Here is a 25,449-nt window from a genome sequence, read left to right on the forward strand (position 1 = left end):
GCCTGCAGGGTGAGGCACTTCCTAAACACCTGTAAGGAATTATTTGCTCTTCTGTTAAATACTGCTCATTATCAAATTATTGCCACATAGAGAGATAGAAAGGATAGCTCTATAGGAAAGGCTTTATTTAGAAAATATTTGTACCAAGGTTTTTTTTCTAAAGTATGTCCCTTAGCTTTTAAGGTTAACAAAGGTTATGTGCAACTAACAGATTCAGCTTAATTTTAAATGCAGGAAAACTACCTGGAATGGAGGGGGGAGGAGGGGTTCAGTTTAATACAGAAAGTTAGTGTAATGTAGAACAGCAGTGTGTCTTACTGGTAACATTTCTAATAAAAATTACCATTAAAATACCCAGAGTTAAAGCTTAAGAGGAGACAAAAGTTTAATGGTGGAGTAAACAAGTGGAGTAAAAACAAGTAAGTTGTCAAGGACTACAGAAAGGTTCTACACTTAGTCTTCAAAGTACAAAATACAATAAATACATGAGGCTCTTTGTAAAAAGAAGAATCTAAAACTACATTTTTGTTACAGCACATGGTATTTTGAATACATAGACTTTCTAAGATGCTACAGCTTGTTTTAAAGTTATTGCTTAATGGATTGGTCATGTGGTCGTCGCTCTTCAGATGCACTGCAGGTTTTTTAGCTTCTTTTAACAAACATTTTGCTTCCAGCAATAAGCAGTTGGGTGCTGTGCACATACTTTTAATTTCTCCCATCTGGAAAAAAGCCTTGGGATAAATTTGGACAAAGCCAAGTTACCTGTTTCATGATGATCCCTTCAATGGCAAATTCAAAAGGTTCTTGTATTTAATGCAGAGAAAAGTGAAACTCTCTTCTGCCATGTTTGAAGGAATCCAAGTGGGTACTTGAACATAATGGCTTGATTCGACCAAAGGCAGCAGAATTTCATTTGCTTGTAAGCATTATTTCATCTTGTACAATGCCCTCATCCATTTGCTAATGCATCAATCCTTCATTTGTTTTCAAAGCACATTCTTCATAGCTTTCAAATTACATTGTCATTGAAATAAGTCTCATGATACTGGAACCAACACAAAATGGACTCTTTTTCCCACAAGTTATCCATGATTAGTACTTCAAGAATCTGGCTTCTGTACTATTTCATGCCAAGCTTCTTTGTCTAGGTTTAATCCTCGGATACAGCTGAGGGTAAAACAGAAATGAGGTTTAAAATTTTAGTACTTTAAAAGGTTACTTTTTTAAAAAGAAAAAAATAAAGGAACAGAAAACCTTTTTGGTACTACAATTCTAATGTAATCCATAGTAGCAAAAACATGGTTATAAAAAATAAATATTACATGTTATAAACTAACAAATATTAATTTAGCAGTCTGAGGCAAGCTTAAAAAAATACCAACCATGTCAGTACAAGAGGAAGGTATGGAACAGCACATAATGGAGTATTTTCAGCTCTGCCCAGATGGGTGGGCCAGGAAAAGCACATGGCTTTGTAAGTCAAGAGACTTCTGTGTTCAGTGGGATTGTTCCCTGTTTCATAAATGGAACCAGAGAGTATTAAAGTCTGGTTTGCTTTCTCTCAGTGCCTATCAGCTTTTATGTCTGTATAGCTTTGGGCAAGCTGGAAACATCTGTGTGCAGAAGGACCATGCAAGTGGAGGAGCTGTGCTTTAGGGTGGGTGGCCAGTTCCATCAAGGACCTGCCCAGCAGTGAATTGGGACCTGCCAGCCTGTGCCCCCTGGGCCCTGTGCTGCTCACACACCCTGGCCACACACACAGGGGTGCAGGGCACAACTGACAGGACACAGCTTGGGTCAGCACACAGCAGGGACAAGATGTCTGGGAAGCTGCTGGCTCCCACTTGGAAGGGCTTAGGGAACAACTACTGTTGTGAAAAGCACAGCCACTGGCATATGAAAGTAGAATACATTTCATACAGTTAGGAGAGATGAGTCCTCCATGCTCTAAATGGCAATGCACATCTACATCACAGCTTGGGTTTTCTCATCTAAAGCTCTCCTCAAAGATGCCCCCTTCTCTCTTTAACCAGACTCTGGCTTTCTTCTTTTCTCAATGAGTAAGACAAGGCCAACAACTTCACCACAAGGTCTGTCTCAGCCTGCTGTGGTTTCACCACTGTTAGAAGTGAAGTCAGTCAGTTACAGTACCATAACACCTGACAGTGTTCAAAAGACTCCCTTTGACAGTATTATCTTATTGGCTTAGGGAGCTAGGGAGTCACTAACAAGGGTAGAGCACTGATACAGATAATTTAATCCTTGGTTTTATTCAGTACACCTGAGTGCAAAAGGATAAAGCAACTATGATGAAGACATAAGAATATATTAATCTACCAAATATTTTCCTCTTTGGTGAACATCATAGCCAAGAATTCAGCTGCTATATTAAGAGGCTGGTAGTTGCTTTGGAGAATCACCACATGATATTTCAGTGGCAGCACCAGAACAACTGAGCAGACACAGGAGAGTCACAGTTAATAAATACTGTGTAGTTTTACTCAAAGATTCTGTTGGGATTGTGTTGTGCTTACAAGGGTAAGTTGTGATCCCCAGTTTAAGCTGTGCTCAGGCTGAAAGCACAAGCTTATGAACAAACAGCACATGCACAATTCACCCTGGGGCAGGCAAAAACCAAAAAGCTGCCATTTTGACATTACTGTGCAGGGCTGATGGCTGCTCTCAATTTAGAAATGTTCACTTTGGAGAGGAAAAGACTGAGCAGAAATACTATGGTAGGAAGGATTTTACAGTACATGGTGTTAGGCCTGACCTGGAAATGATACAGAAATTAAAACTGATTTTGCATTAGATAGAGTTGCTCTGCAAAATCCAACCAGTTTAGGAGTAATGATTATCTGCATGAGGAAGGAGGTTCAGCCTCTTTCAAGCATCATGCATCAATCAGCTAAAATTCACAGTGGTCAATCTTGGAGAACCTCTTATCTCCAGCACCAGGGCAACTAGAATTGTAGAGAAAAGCTTCATGGAATTTTTATATATGTGTCCATCTGCCATAGTTTTCCAGCAACTCAGCTATGAGGAGAAATACAGGGACATAATTTAAAGTATCTTGTTTGTACACAGTTGTTCTTAATAAAAGAGGCAGTACAAAAGGTGATGAGAGGAGGAGAGGCCAGTCATGTAAAGCCTTGGACATATGGTTAAATGTTACTTTAAAAGCAGAGGAGAAAATAAAGATCTGCCTTTACTGAGCAATGTAATCTGTTTTCCAACCCTAGAAAAAAGATAACCTAGATTTTTGCAGTGTTTATCTCCTTGGATCAAAAAGTGCCCTTTGGACACAGGAAAGGACTCATGACACACTCTTCATGCAATTTTCAGTTCTGAGGGCCCTTTGTGCCAGTACATCACTCTGTGAAACAGGGAAAACTAGTTTTGTTCTCAAACAATCATAGAATATACTGAGTTGAAAGGGACCCCTCAAGGAGTCATTGAGTCCAGCTCCTGGCCCTACCCAGGACAGCCCCAAAATCACACCATGTGCCTGAGAACATGCTCAACAAAACGTTACTCACACATCATGTTTGGATGAAAGGGGTTTTTCTAAGATGGCGAGACAAGGTTGGTATTAGAGCCTGCAGTATATAGCAGGCTGGTGATACACGTTGTTCTTTTGTGCACCCATTAATCTGTGTTAAGTACCTTAAACAGAGGGTGTTAACCCACTCTGCCAAGGTATTCAACTCCCTAAACAAAGATGGAGAACGTCAACTCCTTCCTCTTGACTTTTAAAGCTGCACCTCAGTGCAAGTGGTGCAATGAGAACACAATGCTGTGTACACTCCCCATCCTAGGGTGGGGTTTCTTTGGTGCTGGCAGTAGGCAGGACTCACCCCTAGCAGGTTTCGGGGCACGTAGCCTTCCTTGTCGTTCAGCCGTGCCCACCACCACTCAATCTCCTCCTCATCCTCCCGGCGCAGGATTGTCATGCAATCTCCTTCCTTCATGGACAGCTCGTCATCATTCTGAGCCTCATAATCCCAGAGTCCATAAATCACTCCTTTGTTCATTATGCCCATCTTCTCCTGCACTCCTGCAAGTTTGAAAACACAAAGCAGCTAAATTGAAAAGAAAATAAATAAATAGAAAGGACAACAGGAGGGAAGACTCCTTTATTCTTACTGGAGGACAGGCCAGGAAAAAACCCCAAGCAATTCCTACCTGCTTGGCACCTTGTTGCCTGGTCAGAGGTGGCCCTGGAAGAAGTGGCTTTGTGAAGTTACTTACAGAAGACAGATTCCTTCCTTACACATGCTCAAAAAATACAAGGCAAATGGGGAGAGCAGCACTGATTGACAAAAGGTTATATTTTTGTGTTCACACTTTCTAGACCTAAATGATGGTCAAAAAACATTTTCTGTACTCTTAATCCAGTGGTTACCTCTTTCTGTCACAAGGAGATAGCAATACCTGCTTAGGTTGACCACCACTGTCATTCTGATGCTTGTGGTGTCATTTGCCACCTGGGCCATTTTATTTCAGAACTTCAAAGCACGTTGCATCTCAGACCTGTACCTGAAAGATTTGCCTGCTACTCTGCAGCTGCTTTTGGTTAATCAAGCACTTATCTCAGCAGTTCTTAATTTCTAACATTATTTTTTGTTTTGTTTTAAACACTGCCTTCAGAAACACAATTCTTTTAAATTATCTTTGGACCAAGGTATTTTGGAGTACACACATAGACCCTGCAGTGTTATTTAGAACTTGCTCACTTTACAGCTGTAGCCAGAGATGATACTTTTCTTTCTGTACACATTCCTCAGCCTCCATGCACAAAACTGGAAAAGGTATCTTTGTTTGTACACCAGTTGATTTTCTCTTAGGTAATTATTTTAAAATACTGAATCCTACTGGTGTTTCAATGTTTGGTTTTGGTATTTTCAGGAGCAAAGATCCTGAAAGTTTTATGCATCATAAAACTTGTCCTTTCCCTTTCCATCACATACCTATTAGAACATTCTGTATAGGATCTGCTAAAGGAAGCACCTGCTCAAATCAAGTCCTCTACTTCTGCACACCAGCTCAGCACATAAAATTAAATTATTTCCAGTGCATGATAAGCTCTGCTCAGAGAAACTCTTCCCTTGCTTTGCATTTGGTATAATTAGAGGTTTGGCCAGAGCTGTGCTCTGCACCCATGTGGAAGGGAAGATGGAGCACTGAGCATCAGAGCAGACAAAGATGATCTACACAGGGCATCTGGTCTCCTAAAGGGGTGTTAATAGTCACACCAGGGTAGTGGGGCAAACACACTCAAGAGACAGCACTGGCATTACATTTAAGAAAGTGGAAAATTCCGTACTTGAGCAGCATCAGACCTGTCATTTAGTCAGTGATAAAGGATGATTGGTTTTATTTAAACCTACCTCTTACTTGATATTGGACATCATTTGCAAGAAAAAAAGATTAAGTGAATCAATGAATTACATCAGGGTTTATTAGCTTAATAATGAGTTTAGAGGGCCAGGTTTTAGCGCAGTTCTGGAAACAGATACACATTCCCAAACCTCTTTTACAGAAGCAGTTTTAGGCAGGGAATAATTTCTTACAGTAACTACAGGCAACCAGAACCAGTCTTAGCAGTATTATTAATTTCTGATAGAACAATATGGAACTTTGATAGCTGAACAGCCAATATATCAAGAGATAGATAGTTTCAGAGGTTTCAATCTGGAAAAACTGGCAATAAGCCAAAGCCTTCCAGTCCTTTCAGGACCCATCAAAAAGTATCTCATAACACAAAAAAGATCCCAAACTCAACATACAGAGTAGCAAGTCAGATCATCAGATGGCAGGTCATAAAAAACCCCACAAACAAAAAGAATGTATTTCTTCATGCTGTATATACTGAGTCCATGGACCTCCTTTCCACAGAATGTTGTGGGCAGTTTACCTGAATTTAAGGATTAGACAAATTCCTGAAAGAAATCCCTCAAGAGCTGATCAACACAAAGATACCATCTCTTAACTCATATGTGAGCTAAAACCAGTTTAAAATATTAGACAAGTGGTGTTATTTTTTATCTATTCCTACGATCTTCCTTGGGTATTTGGTCTTGATGCTTCCCTTGGAGTCTGGACACAAAACCAAATGGAATTTTGCTTAGCCTACAAATTTTGATGCCAGTTATAAAGGCTTCCTCCCTTTCTAGTGAAAACTACCTATTTGGCACCAAGAGACACAGTTTTCAAGCTTAGTGAGGACAGCTGGACAGACTGTTTTGAAATCTGCTAGCTGAGCAGCTTAGAGAAACTCAGATCTCGCCTGTGCCACAAAAGCAGCAAGGCAGTTTTACAGCTTTTTCTGCTGTGTTACATTGCTGTTACTCTAACCTCTTGCAGAGGGATGACACACCAGCTGGTAGGTGCCATGGGGACACAAGCTACATACAAAACAGAGAAAAGTAACTTAAAACCTCATTACACACAAAACATACAGTAAAGTAATATAAAACCTCATTGACTAATACTCATCACACCCTAGGGGGAATTAGTTTTCTCCATTAAAAGATAGTATCTCTGTAGCCTTACTATTTGAATAAAATCTAAATTTAATATGGGATTTCTTTTTAAATGCAAGTGAAGAAAAAAGTCAGGAAGGTAAAGTCAAATTCAGTGCTTACTAATATCCATTAAGGCAGGAACTTGGCAATACCTTTTTTGGTTCTAAGGTGCACATTAGTAAATACTCCTCATTTAAAGACACCAGGTAACAGCTATGAACTGCCCACTGACATATCCATACTACTTTTGTTTTTATGTAGAAAGTTCTTATGTGGCAAGATTCACCTAATTGGTGAATCTGTCAATGCACATGCTTCACTCAAAGCTTTTAATGTAGGGAAAGCTTTTGTTACTCAGATCTCCTCCACAGGATGAATATTACAAAGTTAATCTCGATGGATCTCATTCTGTGACAGCAAGCTGGCAAAAACCTCCCTCTTTCCAAGAGGGACCTGTGGCACAGGCACATAACCTGAGTGTGCAATTTACCCCTCCATACGCACAAATGAACTGAGAGGTGGCAGGGGCACCCCAGGCATGCTCCAGGACTCGGGGCTGGCACTCACCATACAAGAACTGGGAGCACTGCGTGTAGCCTTCCTCCATCTCCTCGCACTTGTCTGCGGCCGTCTGCATGTCGCTGTAGGTCATGGCAAAGACAGCCGCCCCCGACTCCACCAGGAACTTGCACACCTGCACGTTATTGCAGGATGCTGCACAGTGCAAAGGGGTCCTGCAAGGCAAGGACAGAAGGATGGCACTTCACTCCCACTGCTCGTGGAGCGCTCACAGAGCCCCGGGAGCGAACGGGCAATCAGCCCTGCCCTGCTGCAGGCTTCCCAGCACAGCACTTAACCCAGCATGTCAATCGCTTTCCACAGATAACAGGAGCTACAGCAAGGGCTGCTTGAGCCCTAAAGCTAGGCTTCCATACAGATCTCCAGCTATTCTACCTTTTTTTAATCTATTAACATTTTAGGAACATTCACTAAGGCACTAAAAATTTAAAAAATTAATATTAAAAAACCCACTCAGAAATCTTTCTGACATCATGCCTCATACAATCTAGATAATTACTTCAAGATTTGACTTCACGACAAGTGCAGGTAATTGGAATAAGCCCTGAGGTTGAGGGACCACAAACATCTTTATTCAGTCTTAGGCCTCAAACCCTTCTGTTATAGGCAGAAATAATAGTAAAATCACGACCCCCTGCACCAGCCTTTCGTAAATAATCTCACTAGTTATTTGTAAAAAGGATTTGTAACCCATTATCAGTTGTAAACCTAGTTTGTACATTGTGGTTTTCCACTTCATTTTGGTCTAAAGTTGTGTGATTATTGGACAAAACTGGAGAGTTTGCAGGGCTAGATACTGCCCAGAGCGCAGGTTAAGTTACAGGCTCACAGAGGACATTGGGAATTTCAGCATAAGGCTCACTCATTATAACCTGTCTTCAATATCTCAAAGAAACAGAGCAACTTCCTGACAACTGTGTCCATCCCACAATGTTTTTTTCATACAGGGAATATTGCTATAATTTCCCTATTCTCCCCTCTGCACAGTCCCATGTGATGCCCCACAGAGAACTACTGTTGCTCTGCTTTGGAAAGAAAACTCATTGCCAGCTCCACAGGAGCAAAGCAAGGGACATTCTGAGGGATCTGCAGCTCCCAAGGCAGGGCCCTTGTGGAGAACATCCATAAGGAGCCACTTCATGGAACCTTTACCATCCATCACTGTCTGCAGCATTCACGTTCACCCCAAACTGCACCAGGAACTTCACAATTTCCGTGTGCCCAGCACACACAGCGTTGTGCAGCGCGGTGATTCCTTCATCATTGGGCATGCTAGGATCTTCCACCTGGCCAGCCAGAAAGGAACCAGTCACATTCAGGTGAAACACTCTGGAATAAACACCTCTTCTCATATAAGAATCAGTTGTCTTATTCTGAAATACGGATCTGTGACATATTTCTAGGAAGGACATGAGCAAGAGGGAGAAGAGTACAACCACCACTAATTTTTCAACAAGACTTACATTTAAGCTTGCAGTCTCCCTTTAACAGTGTGGTTCAGAGAGAAAGGATCTTGAGAATTTACTAGAAGTATTTTTCACAAATTTCTGATATATGTCTATTTAACTGTGAGCAAAGTTCACATGGATTTTGCTTATCGAATTATCTGATAACATGCCAGACAGGGAATGAAACACTACATAAAAAATGAGAAGAAGCTGCCTTGCAAATTTATAGTCTTGATGCTAAAAATCCACTGTGGACTTGACACACTTCAAATCAGCCTCCAAGTATGATCACTTAGAACCTGTCAGGATTTATCTCTTCAAGAACATATCTAGGTTCTGCACTAGTCCAGAAAAGCTACAACTTCCCAGTTTCAGCTGGGATTGAAATTCCTTGTCTTAAAAATTAGCATTTGTACCTCATAAATTATTCTCTGCACGAGGTCAAACTCCCCCTCCAACGATGAATCCAGAAGCAATGCCAGGGGATTGAATTTCACTCTCATTCCATGCCCAATCCTCTCTGAGCCAGTCTTACGCAAGTTCGTCCTCTTCCCCTGTGAAAAGGTAACACAAGTTACAGGCACTTTTTTCCTGGAAGAACAATAATATATAATTGCTTATTTGGGAATGAAAGCAGAAATTATCAAAGTAGTGTTTAATATTAAATTTACACCATCTTTACCAATTCCCAAACACATTATGAATATATTAGGTTAGGCATGTTACGAAAGATCTCTGCCTTTATCTCTGGACAAGGTCACTATTCAACTCTATACAGAAGTTACCTTGATCAAACATCACCAGAATAGTGAAACTACCAAATCCCTGAAGGTCAGGAAAAGATGCATTTTTTTTCTTGTTGTTTGGACGATTTTAGCATTAATTCTCACAGCAGTTACACCAACCAAGCAGCACACTCCACAGAGTACACTACTTCAAGTGCTGATGTTAAAGTGCCTAACGTTTTTGTAAAAGTATAGCAGAGGATAGCAGGAGCAAACAGTGATGGAAAACAGTTTTGGAAAGAATATAGAACCAAGTGTAGAATTACTTTAGATGCTCCCATGGATACTGGAAACCAAATATTTCTATAGCTGAGTTTGTACCTTTTCCTTTAGGGAACATGCTCGCATTAGCTCAGTGCTCGCCCAGCTGGCTGGGCAGCAGCAATAGGACTATTCACGAGGGTATGTAAATTTCTGACAGATGTCCAGGCAAAGATGAATAGAATTGACTCATATTCTGCAAGAGCAGGCATGTGGAGATAAGATATGTAAGTAGAGATTCCCATGAAATACTCTTCTGCCTGTAATTTGTACATAGTATCAAAAGTAGGGGCTTTTTCAAGAGTGAGCCTGGCAGCACAACCCACAGATTTAAATATGAAATCAAGAAGGTAGGCTGGTTTCTTCTCATCATTGCAGAGTTATTACAAAACCAAGCAGAAATGAGTTCTTACAATTCAGGAAATCCTACCACTCAAGTTTCCTTGTAAAAGGGAGCAAGGACAAAATCTTTAAAGCATGAACACACGAAATGTCTACTCCATGCACAAATTACAGGGTTAAAAAGCACCTTTAAAGCTTTTAACTCCTCTGCACTGAAGTGATAGAGGAAAAAACCACTTTCATGTATCAAGTTATCAAAACTGTACTCATGACAGGTTTCTAAAGAAAGTCTCTGAGAAACCAAAAACATTACACATTTTTGTTCCACAACAGTGCAATAACATCATACACAGATACAAATTTGCAAAATAAAATGGTAAAAGTGCTGCCTCCTCCTAGCCCCAAGAGACTCCATTTTTATGCAACTTGAGAGTAAACTGATGTTGAATCAGGTTCCAAAGAAATTCAGAAAACGTTCAGTAGAAGAAATACAAACAGTTGATGTCCACAAATGAGTTTTTACAGCAAAAACTAAAGAAGTCTGTTCCTCCATATTTTTCAAGCAAGACACTTTCAGATAAGCAAATGCAATGCAGGATTAAGAAAATTCATTTCCAGCTCTTATTAGCAATAGTGGAAAAGGCTTGTGAAATCTGTATCTCTATCTGTATCTTTAATTTCTCTTAAAAAGGAAGTAAAATCTGGGTGTAGGCAGACTTCTATAAGGAATGCTCTTTACAGCTCTGAAGAGTTTTACTATTTGTGTATTCCATTTGAAACTTTTCATTATGTCATTAATTCTAGGAACAAGAGAGACTTTTCATTACTGCCATGCAGTCTGGAGATAAGAGCATCACACAAGTAGAACAGATACCCACAGAGAGACTTTTAGACTGTGGGACTGTTCTCCCACGTCTGCTTGAGCTCTACAACACAATGCACAGGGTTTACGGCAGCACTTGAGAGGATTTATTGACAGGGCACCCCAACTGTAAGCTAACAAATACTTACAGGAGGCAAGGAAAACTGTCCAGTAACTTCAGGAGGCCTCATATTGAATGAGTCCTCTCCCAAACTCTCTGGTTCCCCTGATGGATAGGGAGGTGGTGGGTATGGAGGATACTCTTCCATGTACACCTCCAGTGGCAGTGGAGCTTCTAGGTTTGGTTCTTCTGCTTTGGGCTGCGTGAATTCATCACTGTCTGATACAGCCTCAGGTACAGTGTCCAAAGGTGCAGGGGGAAGAGCAGCTTCGCTCTGCTCTGCTGCTGTGCTTTCTGTCTCCTCAGCAATAGCTGGTTCTGGCATGGAAGCAGCTGTTTCTTTTTCTGAGTCTGTGCTTAGATAAGGATTTGGGATTTCCACCGGGCTCTCAGGACTGGCAGCTGATGCTGTCTGTTTGGAGGGATGCGATGGAGCTGAGATAGTCTCCATTGCAGCCAGAGTGGTCCTCTGATACAACAGCTTCTGAATGTTGGGGCCATTAGGCCCCTCTGGCTCAGTAATAGAGCTGCGTTTCTTCAGCGGCCTGGGGGCATTGGACAGCTTTTTCCGTAGCGCCTCCAGGTCGGCATCGCTCTGGTTGCGGTAGGGGTTGGATAGGAAAGGCAGCAGTTTGGTCGGGCTCAGGGGACGGGGTATCCGCTCTGGTTCATGGTTCTCATGAGCAGAGGCTGCTGTTTCCATCTCAGGCTCTGGACTGCCTGGCTTGCCCTGCAGGTTGGAGTAGATGTTCTCCGTCTGCGGCAGCTGATTCTGTACTGCAGCTCCTGCCATCACGGGCTTGCCATACACTGGGGAGCAGTTCAGAGAGGGGTGGGGGGAAACAAGTTTGAATATTTGATCAACAAGAAAACAACAACAAAGAAGAAAGGTGAATCAGGCTGTGTATTCTTTATGTAGGCTAAAGAAGCAGAATACAAAAAACTGAACAGAACTAACCTGGTAACTACACGTACCATACAGTTATCTTGCAAACACGAAACAGACATGCTGCACTTCCTGTTAACACTCTTACACACCCCCTAAGATTCTTACAGCTGCCCTCACCCACTTAATTTCCCCAAGGAACAGCTTCGTACTCACAGCCCAGGTGGAAAGAACATCTATCTGAGGTTTATCAGGCAGAAGAGAGGGAGAGAGCCATATGCTTACCACTTGGGAAGTGCGGTCCTCTGGTCTGGGCCCTCGTCAAAGCACTCTGCACTGCCTGCTGGAAGTTCTTCCCAGGAGTCTGCTGTTGGGTGTACATGCTGTAAATGGAACTTGCAGCCACAGTTTGAGGCTTTCGAAATGGTGGCAGTGAAGTCTCTTTGGATGGCTGAGGAGTAAAAGGTCTCACAGCTGCTGCTGGGGGACTCTCCTGTTTGGAGGAAGGAAGAATTTGATCCTGGCTAGAGGAAGAACCTGCAGGAGGCACTGAAATTCTTTGCTGTATCTGCTGAGAAGGATGGGAAGGCTGCTGTGCCACTGGTTTTTGCTTGTTCCCCATAGCAGCAATAGCCAAAGGCAGCTTCTGCAGGTTTCCATCCAGCTTTGTATCAGCAGGTTGCAGATGACTGGCTTGACCAAAGTAAGGCAAGTTTATCTGTTTTGGTTTAGTGGGGACAGGTGGTGGCACCTTGGTTACATTTTTATTGGTTGTCTGAAAGAAAAAAATTTCATTAAGGTTACTCATGGTTTAGGAGTGCTGCTGTGAAGGACCAAAGACCCTCAAAGAATGACACAGTATCTTATTTGTACTACTGCTGCAATAATGTTTACAACATCATTGTGAACAAGAAGAAACTGCTTGAAACATTTTGTCACCACTGTTGTTTGAATACACTTTGAGCCTATTCTCTTTAATTCTTTCTGTAACAGCTATGTTTAAAACAGGAGCAATGGCAGGGCACAGTAATTTCTCTACAGATGTCAGAGACACTTGGCTGGCAAGAGGCTGCTCTCCAACAAAGCACTTGTCATCCCCAGTTGCAGGCTACTTCTCCCCCACCTGATCAAACTCTGCCCTTGTGCCAAAATTTAGGTGGGAAGTCTTGTTGCTATCAAACACATGAAGGAGACTGCTGCATTAAAGAGTGAAACAAGTGTGTAAATGATTTAAAAAACAAATAAACAACATGCAAATGCCTCTTTGTATCTTTGGGGGAAAAAAATATATGCATACACACTAGTAAAAGTAATACAGCCGCTCTTATGTATTAAGCCAAAATGTAGATTCTCACCACAGTGACCGCAGAGAACGATTTGGAGCTACCAACTGCCATCAAAAGCCTAACAGGCTTTTTTCCTCAGAAGCAGTCTTTTAAAAGCTGACCTCAGTACTTTTCAGAGCTTTCTGCCAGCCACATTAGAACAGCTGTGGGTAAGCCCTGGCAGATGGAAAGCAGCAGCCCGGGCTCCTTGCATACCTGTGCTTCCCGCAGGAGATCCTCACTGCTCTGGTTCTTCCTCAGAGTGCCCAGCCCAGCAGACTGGTCCACAGAGTCAAACATGGAGAACGGACGCACCTTCTTCTCTTTGTCTCGTAAAAAAGTTTCTCCTTCAGCTGTTGTTGAAGAGAGAGGAGACAACTTTCAAAAGGGATAGCACAACTGTAGGGATAAGAGTCCTGCTCTGTGCAATATTTACCACAGTGTATGCAGGAGATGCTTTTTGCATCCATCCTACCCCTGCACCAAGGGCCCCTGGGCCTGCCAAATGCTGTATTATGCAAGTTCAGCAGGGGCATGTAAGAAGGAACTAGGATTTACTCCACCACCTGAAGTGAGTTGTGGGTTTGAGTTCTTTCTTCATAAAAACGCTGCAACACCACAGCAAAGCAACGTCAATGTTCTTTGATTTTTTTTTTGTGCTTTCAAATGAATTCTCTGTTATTTACTGAAGCATTTAGAAGAGAAATATCATCAACTAGAATATCCGTATTTTAAGATTAGCCAAGCACAAAAGAACGTACCTTGTCCTTCACTTGTCACAATTCCTTTTCCTGAAGTCAAGGCTGAACCTTGACTAATATGATTGTCTGTATTTGAACTGCTCCAGTCAGGGGCAGATGGGGAAGGTTTTGTATTGGGGACCACAGAACCTAGGAGAGAACAAATTGAACACATTACGCTAAAATAGTATTTTTTATTGACTTATTACAAGTAGGGGGTTTTTTTTCTGTAAGAGTCAGGTCTAGACAATGTAAAAGCATCATCACCTAGAGGTTAACTGCCAGAAAACCTATCATTACAAATTTTCATTCATTTGTTCGTTTTAAAAAGAGAATTGCAAATGAAGTTCAGGAACAGCTACCAAAAGCAGCAGCAAAACTCTTTGTTGTAGCACACACCTGCACTTCTAGCATGCAAAAAAGAAACTTCTCTATTATTTCCAGTTAGTAGGAAACTTTCCTTGAGTATCTGTGCTAAGTTAAAAGTGATACAATGTTAAGCATAAAAAAGATATATTGTGCAAAGAAAAAACATGATGCTATAAAGCATAGACAGACCCTGCAAGTGATATTCAAAACAGTAGAAAAATCATCTGTGTGTTTAATGTGCATACAGGTTCTGCTTTAAAGCTGGCCTTCACATTCATTGGAGTAGACACCCAGATCTGCAAAAATCACTAAGAAAATGCTTGCAATCTGCTATTAAATATTTCACTGAATTCTTTCTACTAAATTCTAAATAATCGAAGTAATGTTAAAGTCAAACAGTAATAATAAGCAGCAGGAGAAAAGTTCTGCTCTGACAAAGTATCAAAGTCTCTGTAGGAAAGCAGTCCTTTTGTCCAAATGCTAAAGAATAAGATGTGATATTTTAGTTCAAATAGCTAACCACCACACATTGCTCGAGCAAAAATTCAAATTTTCTGTAGTCTAGAGCTTAAATTCCACTCCAGTAGTTTTAGGATCAGCAAACCAAATAAAAAGAAACAATCCTCCATTCTCCAATACGGCAAGAGACACTTGGAACTGCTTTTGTGCAATGGTTACTTTAGTACCTGCCAGAACTGGAGATGGAGGAAGTGAGATAGAAAATAAACAGAACTATTCTACAAGCTCAGTCTTCATTTCTTGCTTTTGGGAAGATCAGTGTTTCTCTTCTCTCCCAGCTGAAAAAGGAGTCTTCTCCCAGGATAGCACAGAAGAGATACCCACAACACTCAAGAGTTTCTCCAGACTTCTCTTACTGAACTGACTCTCATAGGAGAAAGCCACAGAGAGAAGCCAACAAATCTCCATTAACTCTCCAAGTAGGAGAGGCCAAACCTCACTCATCAGCAAGTCAATAACTTTACTGCTATTTCTGTGCTACAAGCAACTGCCTCCTTTGTAAAATTTCTTGTCATGTTGCTTGATCTTTTACATGTGTCATTTCCAAAAATGCACAATCAGAAAATTTGGCTTTACCAGTTTTTAAATCCAGGCACCAGATTGCTACCAGGTATGTACTAAAACTGCCTCTAGAAACTCAAAGCACACTTGTTGTATAGTTTTTAGGAGAACTTCAAAATAAATAAAAAGAGTAATTACTTTACAGAAAAATCCTCCTACATTCCACACTGTACGACAACTCAAAGTGCTCACTAATAGATTTACCTGATTTTTAACATTGAATCATAGAAACTCAGTGCTTATAAAATATATTCACAGGTGCAGGAAAAATTGCAAGTAGCAAGACTGACACCTCAAATAAAGCTGTGCTTTAAAAAAACCAAAACAAACAAAACATCAGAACAAAGCTGTTAGGTAAGAAAACAAAACATATCTAGATAAGAAATACTAATTGTAAGCTATTACCTGCAGGAGCTTTAGCTTGTGAACTGTTCCCAGCTCTCATATTGGGCAGTGTTTGTGTTTTCAGTGGCCCATCAGGTACCTGCAAAGCTTGTGTCCCATCTGAAAATGCTGGCTTCACCAAAAGCTCAGGTCTGGAAGCAATACGTGGCATAGTAGAGGACTGGATATAAGGACCTACAGCTGCCACTCGACTTGGAGCAGAAGCCACTGGCTGTGGTAAATTCCCATCTGAAGAAACCTTGGGGAAAAAAAAGAAGAAAATTTAAAGAATTTTATTCTGCAGTATCCATTCATCAGAGTTTGAAACAGAAGTCAAAAAGGATAAAACAAGTAGCAAATGATACTCCAACATCAAAAGTGCTTTTTTGGAAAAGCTTTGAGAATTATAAAGCTGAGGTAGTAATAGCAAAAAAAAAAATCTAAAATAAAAATCCAGGACAGCGTAAGACTTCTTGTCTGTAAAGAGTAAGTAGGTTAACACTAATGTACCACGAAAAGGACTTTAATACTACAAGACTTCCACTACATATGGATAAGGACAACAAGTCTAGCATCTCAACAACCTTCCCCCCCAGCAAGTTCTTACTTCAGGCTGTACAGACAACACACAGAACTAATGTTTCAGTTCTTAAATGCCCCACACTTACTGGTACATTCTCTTTCTGCTGCAGAGCTGCCTTTTTCTTCCACAGACGCTCGCGCAGCTCATTAACACGCTTATCCATGACTGCCACCTCCAAGTTGCGCTTGTTCAAACACTCCCTCTGTTGCTGCAGCTTGGCATTCTGCTCCTGGTTCAGTTTGTTCCTCAACTGAATAAATTCACAAAGCAGTGGGGGAGGAGGGGAAAACAACAACAAAAAAAACCAAATTTACTTTCAGGATTGGGGACAGGAAACTGTTGGAAAGAGAAAAGCCTTCTAAAAAGTCAAGTCATGTTTTCCCTCCAGAGAAAACGCTGGTTAGTCTCCAGATTTTGCAGAAAGGAAAGGTATAGGCAGTGGGTGCTCCTTCTCTTTACCTTGAACCCAGCACAACTAACTCTCCATCCTCAGCATGCAGGCAGTCACACAGCCCTGGCAGGAACAGGAGCAACAGGATTTCTTTGCAACGAGGTAAGAAACAACCCAACCAAGTTTTAGCCTGGAAGAGCTGAGGGTCACGGGCTGGCCTCCCTTTACCTGCAGCTCCTTGTAGAGGCGGTCAAGCTCAGCTACAGCCGACTGGTTGTCGTGGTAACCATCAATCCGGCCGTTCTTCAGCATCTCCAGTTGCCTGGTGAGCTCCTCTACTTTGGACACGGCCAGCACCAGCTCGCGCTGCTTTTGCTGGAACAGGCTGTTCATCTGTTCAATCTCCTCCACTGCGAAGAAGGGCAGAGCACAATAGCTGCCCTGAGAAACAGCCCAGCGTGGGCTGCTTCCAAGGCAGCACTTAAGGAGACAGAGAGCGCCCTGCTGGCCTCCAGAGCAGGGCTGCTCAGCCAAACCCATGGGCCCCGTCACACCAGCTCTTCCTCTGAGCTCTGGCAAATGCACGCTCACTAGAATGATTATGGAAATTTGGTCTACTTAGAGCACTGACAGGGAGGGAAAGAGAACTTTTTTTTGTTACTTTCTAAAGTATGGAAATAAACAAAACCACAATACCAGACTGAATTCATGTGAAGAAGCCTAAATGCACTGAATGCTGAATTCAGCAGGAAGACACTCACTCAACCACAAGGCATATTTATGATACTTAGAACTCTGAATTTAGGTCATAAGAACTCAGTGACAAAACACTCAAGCTGTCACATTAAACAAAGACTCAGAGGGCGTTTTAGGGTCTATTACAAACATCTGTCATCAGCTGCTCCCACTGCTGAAACTGTTCTATTATAGAAGAAAATTTAAGGAATCAGTAAAAACTCAAGCAAGTACCAAAATCAGACCTGCTGGGGATGGTGCAGGGAAACAAGATTCACATGCTCCAAGATCTTGTATTATTCTACCATCCTTCCACACCTTTAAACTGGTATTTTGTGTGACAAAACCCAAACAGAAAAGGGATTCTACCCATAGAGAAACACTTCTGCTTTATCTGTCAACCACAATGCTTCCTACTAAAACAACATTCAGATTTTCAGTTGAGTCAGGCTGGAAATAACAAGTTCTGCACAACAGAGAAGATGAAAAGGTAAGCAGAAGAATAAATATTTATTTCAGACTTAATATTGATGTTGTATCAACATGCTGAACTACAAGCACCCAACCAGTACTGTAAGCAAGCAAGAACCTGGTCAAATTCACATAATTAAAAAGGAAATATGCAGCCATCAAATTACCTCTTGCATAAAAGGCAACTTGGGTACCTGGCTAAGCTTTGTTATAGGCCAAGAAAATAACACTCTAAATGTGTAGGGTATTGACACCAAGGATGGAAAAAGTTACTGTGGTGCACAAAGGTATTCAAGTAAGGAAAAAACCTACACTGTAATTAAAGAGCAGACATGCTAGGCTCAAAATACAGGGTACTCTTACAGGATGTTTTAAAATATAGTAAGAAAATATATTTTGTTCTAGGTCAGTCATGAGTTTTCTTGGTAAATACAAGACGTGAAATTGTTAAGATTAACACTGCTTGGAATGCTGTAAAAAACTCCTCCGAATCACTGAAATCACCAGAAACTTTTGAGTTCCAAGAACTGCGCTTCATGAAAAATCCCAGGCTACCTTCCCCAAGCAGCAACTCACCTAATTTCCCATTGCTGAGTCTTTTTTGCTCCACATGACCTTTCAGTGCTCTCACTTTCTTAAGTTTGGCTTCTTGATTCTCAGCAATTTCCTTTAATCGCTTCAGTTTTTCCTGTTCAGCAGCTTGCTGTTGCTGTCGCTGATCTTGCTGCTTCAGGAATTTCAGGCGCTGTTCCTGCAGTCAAGATAAGGATTTTGAAGCCTAAGAAAAATTTTAGCATTCATGTTCCAAGACATTTGCTAATTTCATTTAATCACTACTCAGCACTCTTGAGTTACAAGTACTAAGAACTATTTTCTCTCTACCTTCTCCATGCTGCTTGTACTTGACATATCTCTATCATATATCACATTTTAAACAACTAGGTCATGCTGGAGAATATTAGACATTCTTTATATAGAAGGTATCCCATAAATTATTGGTATTTTTCATACTAATTGTACTTTTACTAGTTCTGCTAAAACCTGCTTGAGGAGGATGACTGCACCCCAAACCTCTGAAAACACACTGGTCTCCAGATAATGATCACCACTATAACAAAACAGATAATTCAAGACACTGGAAAACCTTTACAGTGACCTGGCCCTCATCTAAACAACAGATATTACCTTAGTGGAGAGGATCCTTCTGCCTCTCCAAGGGAGTAAAATAATGTGTTACCAGTTTCTACATGCACATGTGTAGTTTAGACCTACAAGAAACTATGAGACCACTAAATCATCTACAAAGAATTCCTCTGAATCACTGGCCATTATACACGGCTTCCAGCTCTGGAGATGACACACTGCTCCAAGCTGCTTAGTAGAACTACTACTAAGACTCCCAAGCACCCACTAATATCCAAGACTACCACTGCTTACTAACATTAGAACTCCATACTTTCTCCAAAAAAAACAAACCCACAAAAGAAAAAAAAATCACCAGTCAGATTTAGAAAACAGGGATTCTTGTGCACTTTGAATAAAAAAGGCAGAGCAAAAAAGTGAGCTTGCCTTCCAGAGAAAACCAGGACCAGGCAGCACCCTCAGTGCATGCACTACTTTAGAGTCACTCCCACGCAGGAAAATGTCACAAAAAAAAGCTATTACAGCTCATGTCTAAAAAGAAAATGTATTTTTCCTCCCTCAGAATCTATTTTTAATATTGCATCTGATTTCAGAAGGCAGGAAGGAGGCAATGGAAAGTCACTCTGAAGAGGCATCTACAAAAGCAGGTGGTTTGTTCCAGAGAGGCACTTAAATGAAAAATTCTAGCAGTGGTACACCCACAGGGCTACAGTTCTTCAAACCACAGGCAGCAGACACCCATCCAATGGGTATCTATCCAGAGTAAAACTCCTATTTTTATCTTTTTTAATCTTGTATAACTCCCTTGACAGTAAAAATAATGTTCCTGTTTCTCGTGACTACAGCATTATTTACAAGACTAGGGTATACTGCCATCACCTGTGAGTGAAACAGAAGCTGTGGAAGTTTAGGCTTCTCATATATAAACACATCTCAGCTGGAACTGAGAAGAGGGCAACATTCTTTGGCAAATTAAACAAGGCAGTATGGGTATTAATTGTGCTGCTACATTTCAGGTGAAAACTCTCATTTGCTTGGTTGAGTGACCAATTTCCTGCATCATAGCTGTACCTGTTCTTACCATAAAGCAGAAAAAAGTTTTATTGGCTGTTTTGACAGGCCATTTAAAAAATACCACTTAGCAGGTGCTGCAGAACTATTAGAAAGCCATGATTTGAAGCACTTCCCTGAGATCCAATTACTGAGGGCCAAGGGAACTGAACAAGATACTAAACATAGGGACACACAGAGCTCATCTCAAAAGGAGAGGGAGAAAAGGTGCGTGAGAGAGGAAAAGCAGTGAGACCAGATCCTCAGAGCAGCCTTTTTCCCCAGCAAAGCACATTCAGAAATGCATGGGAACATCCACCCAGACAGATGAGCCCTCTTCAGGACAGGCTCACATTTAACAATTCTCTGCCAAAAACAGAATTTCCTGTTATATTTTCAAGAGTACTGTGTACCAACAACACTCAAGCAAAACATGAACTCTGTGCCACCATTCTGCAGATGCATTCAGAGTATTTTTTCCCTTACACAATTCAGGAGCACCCTGTGTTTTTCCATTAGCTTTTCTGTTACTGTTCTGCAAGCGTTTTATAAATCACAGTCTTAGGTTACTTCTATCACATACAAGATATCTTTCCAGCCAGCTGCCCCAGAAAACCAGGCAAACTCTTATCAGGAGAAAGCAAGATAGCATGACAGGACAGCAGAGACAGAAGCATTGTTTAGTGATCAAAGTGGTGAATTGCTGGTCACCACACATGGAGCACAAATAGAGCTGACAGAGCCACCAGGATGAATGACAGTATATCAGTGTTATGTGCTCTACCCTTTCATTAGGCTAAATTGGTCACTTCTATCACTGGCATTATTTATATGTTTTACAACTGGGTATTTGCATAGATTGACTTTCAAATTTAAAAACAGGCAGCCAAAGAAAAGAAGCCCTCTGTTTAGAAGGGGTGAAAAAACCCCAATTCCCCAATCCTCCCTCCACTTCACATGGCTGTTACTACCTTTGTTCCTGGCTGTAAACAATTGAATTCCAAACTCACCTTGTTAGCCAGCATTTGCTGCTGAGCCTCAATTTGTTGCTGTTGGCGTGATGCCATTTCCTGAAGTTCAGACAGTGTCATATCCATCCTTGGTGCACTCACCTGTCAAAGAAAACCCAAAGCATGCTAAGTCTAGAATTTTTAATTTGGCTAGCACTTAACAGAGCTATCACAGAAAAGTATAGTAAGTCTTTCAAAAATAACAACTGAATAGCCAATAAAATAGTTAGAAAGACACAGCATCTTCTCATGATAAAAGAATAAACAATTGTAAGCACATATGTATGTGTAGCCCAATCCAACAACTCACACAAACTGACACCTCTTGGAACATTAATGTTTCTAGCAAAATCCCAGCAGCATTTTAAAGAGGCATTTCAGAGCCCTTTATAATTCAGCTCAGCATGAATCAGCTTCTGACTGACTGAGCCCAGAATGCTCAGCATGTGGCAGGATGGATCTGTGGTCGTAGGTGTATCACTACAATTTGAAGCACTTCCACATAAGCTGAAGAAAATAGAAAGTTTAAATATAGTTGGGCAGGAAGGAAAACACCACTCTCAAAGACAGCACTGTTACTGGTTATCTGTTCAGGTATTTCCTGAACCTAGATTCAGTCTTACTCTTGTTCCATAACTGTGGATGTAAGTGATAGACAATGGATCCAGTGCTGAAACGGGAACCAGTCTCTACTTGAAATCTGGAGTTAGGGATCTCTGATAAAACCACAAGTGAAAAAACCCCCAATATTACTTTAACATGAGAAAAGAACTCTGATGGGAGTAGAGAAGGGAAAGTATGGTGCATTTGCTGCTCTGAGATCACCTGTACAAGCACAGATATGGCAGCCAACAGATCCTGGTGACAATCCTAAAAATCTGAAAGCCAGGATGATAACTGCTAGAGGCTTTGTGTCTATTTTAGAGCAGTCATTAGCAACCCCTCCAAAACAGTCTCTTAGTCTCTTCCCATGGTACGAATTGTACAAGTATCTCCAAAGAGGGGAAGCCTCCATTTTCACTATAATGGTAATTCTTCCAGAGGCTTGCAGATCATAAGGGACATGATATATTCACTCAATGCCATGTTTCTTGGCCCAAGAGTTTGAGGTTCTTTCGAAAATGAGTCCCACTGTCTGATTCAATTCTCTCTAACGTACCAGGTTACCACAGAACATCTCTTAAGGACCCCTTAGACTTTTGCACTGGCCATATGGGGCTGTTAAGGGTGAGTGGGTCCTGCTGATCACTCCTTGGCTCTCCAGTCAACAAATTAGTTCAGGGATGGGAATTACACAGTCTTGGTTGGTGTGATATTGCTGTCAGTGCACTGTCCTGGTAGCAACTGTCACTTGCTGCTCTTCAACTTGCAGCAATCCCACAATGATGGGATCTTCTGAGTACCAGGCAGGGTGGATAACTGATCTTCTCTGTATTCACAGTAGCTACACCTAAAGCCTATCAGTATCCCTCTGGATCCCTTCAAGTACCCTCTCCTGAGGTAGCTGATGCCAAGTATACCAGGGGCCTCTGAGCCAGTCACAATGGCATGCTTTTGCCACTTGTCCTCTGTTAAACTCAACTCAGCCTCAAATATAGAGAACTCCTGGCATCCCCCGTCACTCCAGAGATCCAGATGGGTTCTGCACTCCTGTGCCTTGATACACATCAGGTATCTACTGAAGCTTTATACTTGTGTGGATCCAATGTGCCAGGCCATCGAATCCACACAGTCCAGTGTGGTTGTCATCCCTTTACTCTGCCTAGTTGGAGGTAGAGATCCTCTATTCCTGCTCTTGGTCAGAGTATTCACTATCTGACCTTTGTGATGCCAGATCAGAAGTCCCCTCACCAGGGTTAAAGGAGACGATTTCTGTTCTGTGTCTAGGAGATCACTGATTGCCCCCCTGCCTCTCTGCAGCAACTACACTGACAGCCTTTTTGGGTGACCTCTTCTGAACAGCTCTCCTCCCTCTCAGTTCAGGGACACGGGCTTACAGCTTAGAGGTGGGCTCACCATCCCACTTCCTCATGTCCTCCCACTGCTCATGCAGAAAGAACCAGAGTTTGTTACGTGGCCTGCACTTGGGGCATCCCTTCCCTCTGACCAGGCCAGGAGGGGAGTGATCTCTTGGGCTGCGGGGTGCTGGCCTGTAGGGATGTGGAAGTACCCAGAGCTTCTTCTACATTTCAAAGCCTGGAAGATGCCACCTCTACAGTTGGTGTATCCATCTGCAGGTGCTACAATGCCACCAGGATGCTGGAATATGATGCAGGGGCACTTTGAACCACCTTCCTCCACATGGCCACGGTGCAAGGGACATCCTCTGGATCTTTAGGGACACTGTCACTTTTTAGATCACTACAGATGACTTCCAGCAGTGCTAATTCTCTCAAGTACTGGATACCTTCATCTGCAGTGGTTCACTTTCCAGGGAATTTACAAGATCTTCCTTAAACGGATACCTTGCCCTCACATTTGAGAGGAGCCAATCTCCAGAGACTGCAAATTACTCTGTTTTCCAATTCCTCTTTCAATTTCCAAATCTCTAACAATGGATCCCAGCTATCAGGCTTCATGACCTTCTAAGGGCTGACTGTCAGCCCCATTATCCCAGCACTGAAGCAGCCAGGCAGAAATCTGCTCATATGGTTGGTGGTCATAATTTTTTTCACAAGTCTTGAAGTTCTGATGAGGTCAAGGACCGAGTAACTATCTCCTGTTTGATTTGTCTCACTCCTTGCAATTTCTTTGTTGAAGGACTGGCTTCTTTATCTGACCCCCTACTCTCCTAATTCTCCTTCTTCCTCCCTTTCCAACCAATGATATGGACCTGTAGCTTACTTCATCCATTTCCATTTTTCCTTTTTCAGTACTGGAGCAATTATTAAGTCTCTGTCTCAGCCATAATGTCCTCAAACACAGTTTGAGTTTCTGCCTCAACTAAAGTCCTCCGAGTACTGAACTGTGGCTCACAGCCAGGCCCCAGGTACAGGGTGAGAGGCTGCTGGTTTTCACTGGGGTAGGCAAGGCACCCTTCTATCAGCTGACATGTCAGTTTGCCAGGGTTGATTGATTACTGGTTCAGGTGTAAAGTTCCAAGCAATGGGAGGTGATAACCACCCCAGGCATCTGTCCAAATCCTTCCCCACACCCTGCCACCCAGGAACTGGATGCCTCACAGCACATCTCAATACCTCCTCACTTAAAGTTTGTTTTCTCTTACACCACGATGACACTGGATTCCACTAACCCCACAGTGTGCCAGCAGTATTAGTTAATATTATTAACAGTATTAAACAGCTTATATAAGGATGAGCAAAGACCGTGGGAGCCTGCATTTTAAAAACATTCACATCAATCTCAGGCAGGGAGAGGGAGGTCTATTCCCTCATCATCCCCACAAGACAGCTCCCCCAGCAAAACAAGGCCATCAGTGTAAGGGCAAAGCACAGAGCAATTGTTTATATTAGTATGTTCTCAAACTCAGCAAAATAAAGAGATAAGCAGTGCAGCTGACAAACTCCATGTCCCACACAGGAGATTTGATACTTGGCAACTACTTTTTACTATGGTATGCAAAAAAAAAAAAAAATATATATATATACACATATATGCCTTTGTCTCACCCCTGTTCAGGGACCAAGAAGGACCATGGTTGATTGACCTTGGCTAGATGCCAGGTACCCACCAAGCTGCTCTATCACTCCCCTTCCCAGCAGGACAGGGCAGAGAGAATAAGATGGAAAACAACTCCTAGGTTGAGAAAAGGCAGTTTACTAAAGCAAAGGCAAAAAAGTTTGTGCAAGCAAGCAAGGACAGAAAATAATTTATTCTCTACCCATCAGAGAGCGATGTCCAGCTAATTCCTGGGAAGCAGGGCTTCAGCATGTGGAGCGGTTGCTCCAGAAGACAAACATTGTAAAAAAACGAATGTTCCCCTGTTCCTCCTCCTTCCCTTGGCCTTTATATCTCAGCTGATGTCATATGCCATGGAATATCCCTTTGGTTACTTTGGGTCAGCTGGTCTAGCTGTGTCCCCTCCCAGGACCTTGCCCACTCCCAGCCCCTTGATGTGGGGGGAATGTTGTGACAGCACTGATGCTGTGCCAGCCCTGCTCAGCAGGAGCCAAAACTCTGGAGTGTTATCAGCACTCCTCTGGCTGCCAGTGCAAAGCACAGCACTGTGAGGGCTGCTGTGGGAAAATGAACTCCAGCTCAGCCAGACCCAACCCAACTGGCCACTGCACCAAGCACTTACTCCATTCTCTATTCTTCGATCTCCAGGCACTTTCACACCATTTCTTTTGAAGGCTGGATCTTGTGACCTTTGTCCAGTCCCTAGAAAGAAATT

General features: G+C 42.0%; 1 protein-coding gene across 3 annotated transcripts in view; it reads right to left on the minus strand.

The window, feature by feature from the left end:
* Positions 1–104: 104 nt before the first annotated feature.
* The window catches only part of TP53BP2 (tumor protein p53 binding protein 2), a 52,511-nt gene continuing 27,166 nt past the window's right edge, over positions 105–25,449 (minus strand). For all 3 annotated transcript variants that reach the window (XM_039568374.1, XM_010393456.4, XM_019282378.3), the window contains exons 4-18: positions 25,357–25,436; positions 21,096–21,197; positions 18,469–18,643; positions 16,915–17,096; positions 16,381–16,545; positions 15,734–15,971; positions 13,901–14,029; positions 13,356–13,492; positions 12,100–12,589; positions 10,957–11,738; positions 8,974–9,111; positions 8,262–8,395; positions 7,098–7,264; positions 3,861–4,060; positions 105–1,170 (exon numbers count right to left, since the gene is read on the minus strand). In XM_039568374.1, coding sequence (XP_039424308.1) covers positions 1,129–1,170; positions 3,861–4,060; positions 7,098–7,264; positions 8,262–8,395; positions 8,974–9,111; positions 10,957–11,738; positions 12,100–12,589; positions 13,356–13,492; positions 13,901–14,029; positions 15,734–15,971; positions 16,381–16,545; positions 16,915–17,096; positions 18,469–18,643; positions 21,096–21,197; positions 25,357–25,436 — 3,161 coding nt within the window. In that variant the 3' untranslated portion in view covers positions 105–1,128. The remainder of the gene's footprint in view (positions 1,171–3,860; positions 4,061–7,097; positions 7,265–8,261; positions 8,396–8,973; positions 9,112–10,956; positions 11,739–12,099; positions 12,590–13,355; positions 13,493–13,900; positions 14,030–15,733; positions 15,972–16,380; positions 16,546–16,914; positions 17,097–18,468; positions 18,644–21,095; positions 21,198–25,356; positions 25,437–25,449) is intronic.

Source organism: Corvus cornix, chromosome 3 (assembly GCF_000738735.6).
Source record: "Corvus cornix cornix isolate S_Up_H32 chromosome 3, ASM73873v5, whole genome shotgun sequence".
NCBI classification, from domain to species: Eukaryota; Metazoa; Chordata; class Aves; order Passeriformes; family Corvidae; genus Corvus; species Corvus cornix.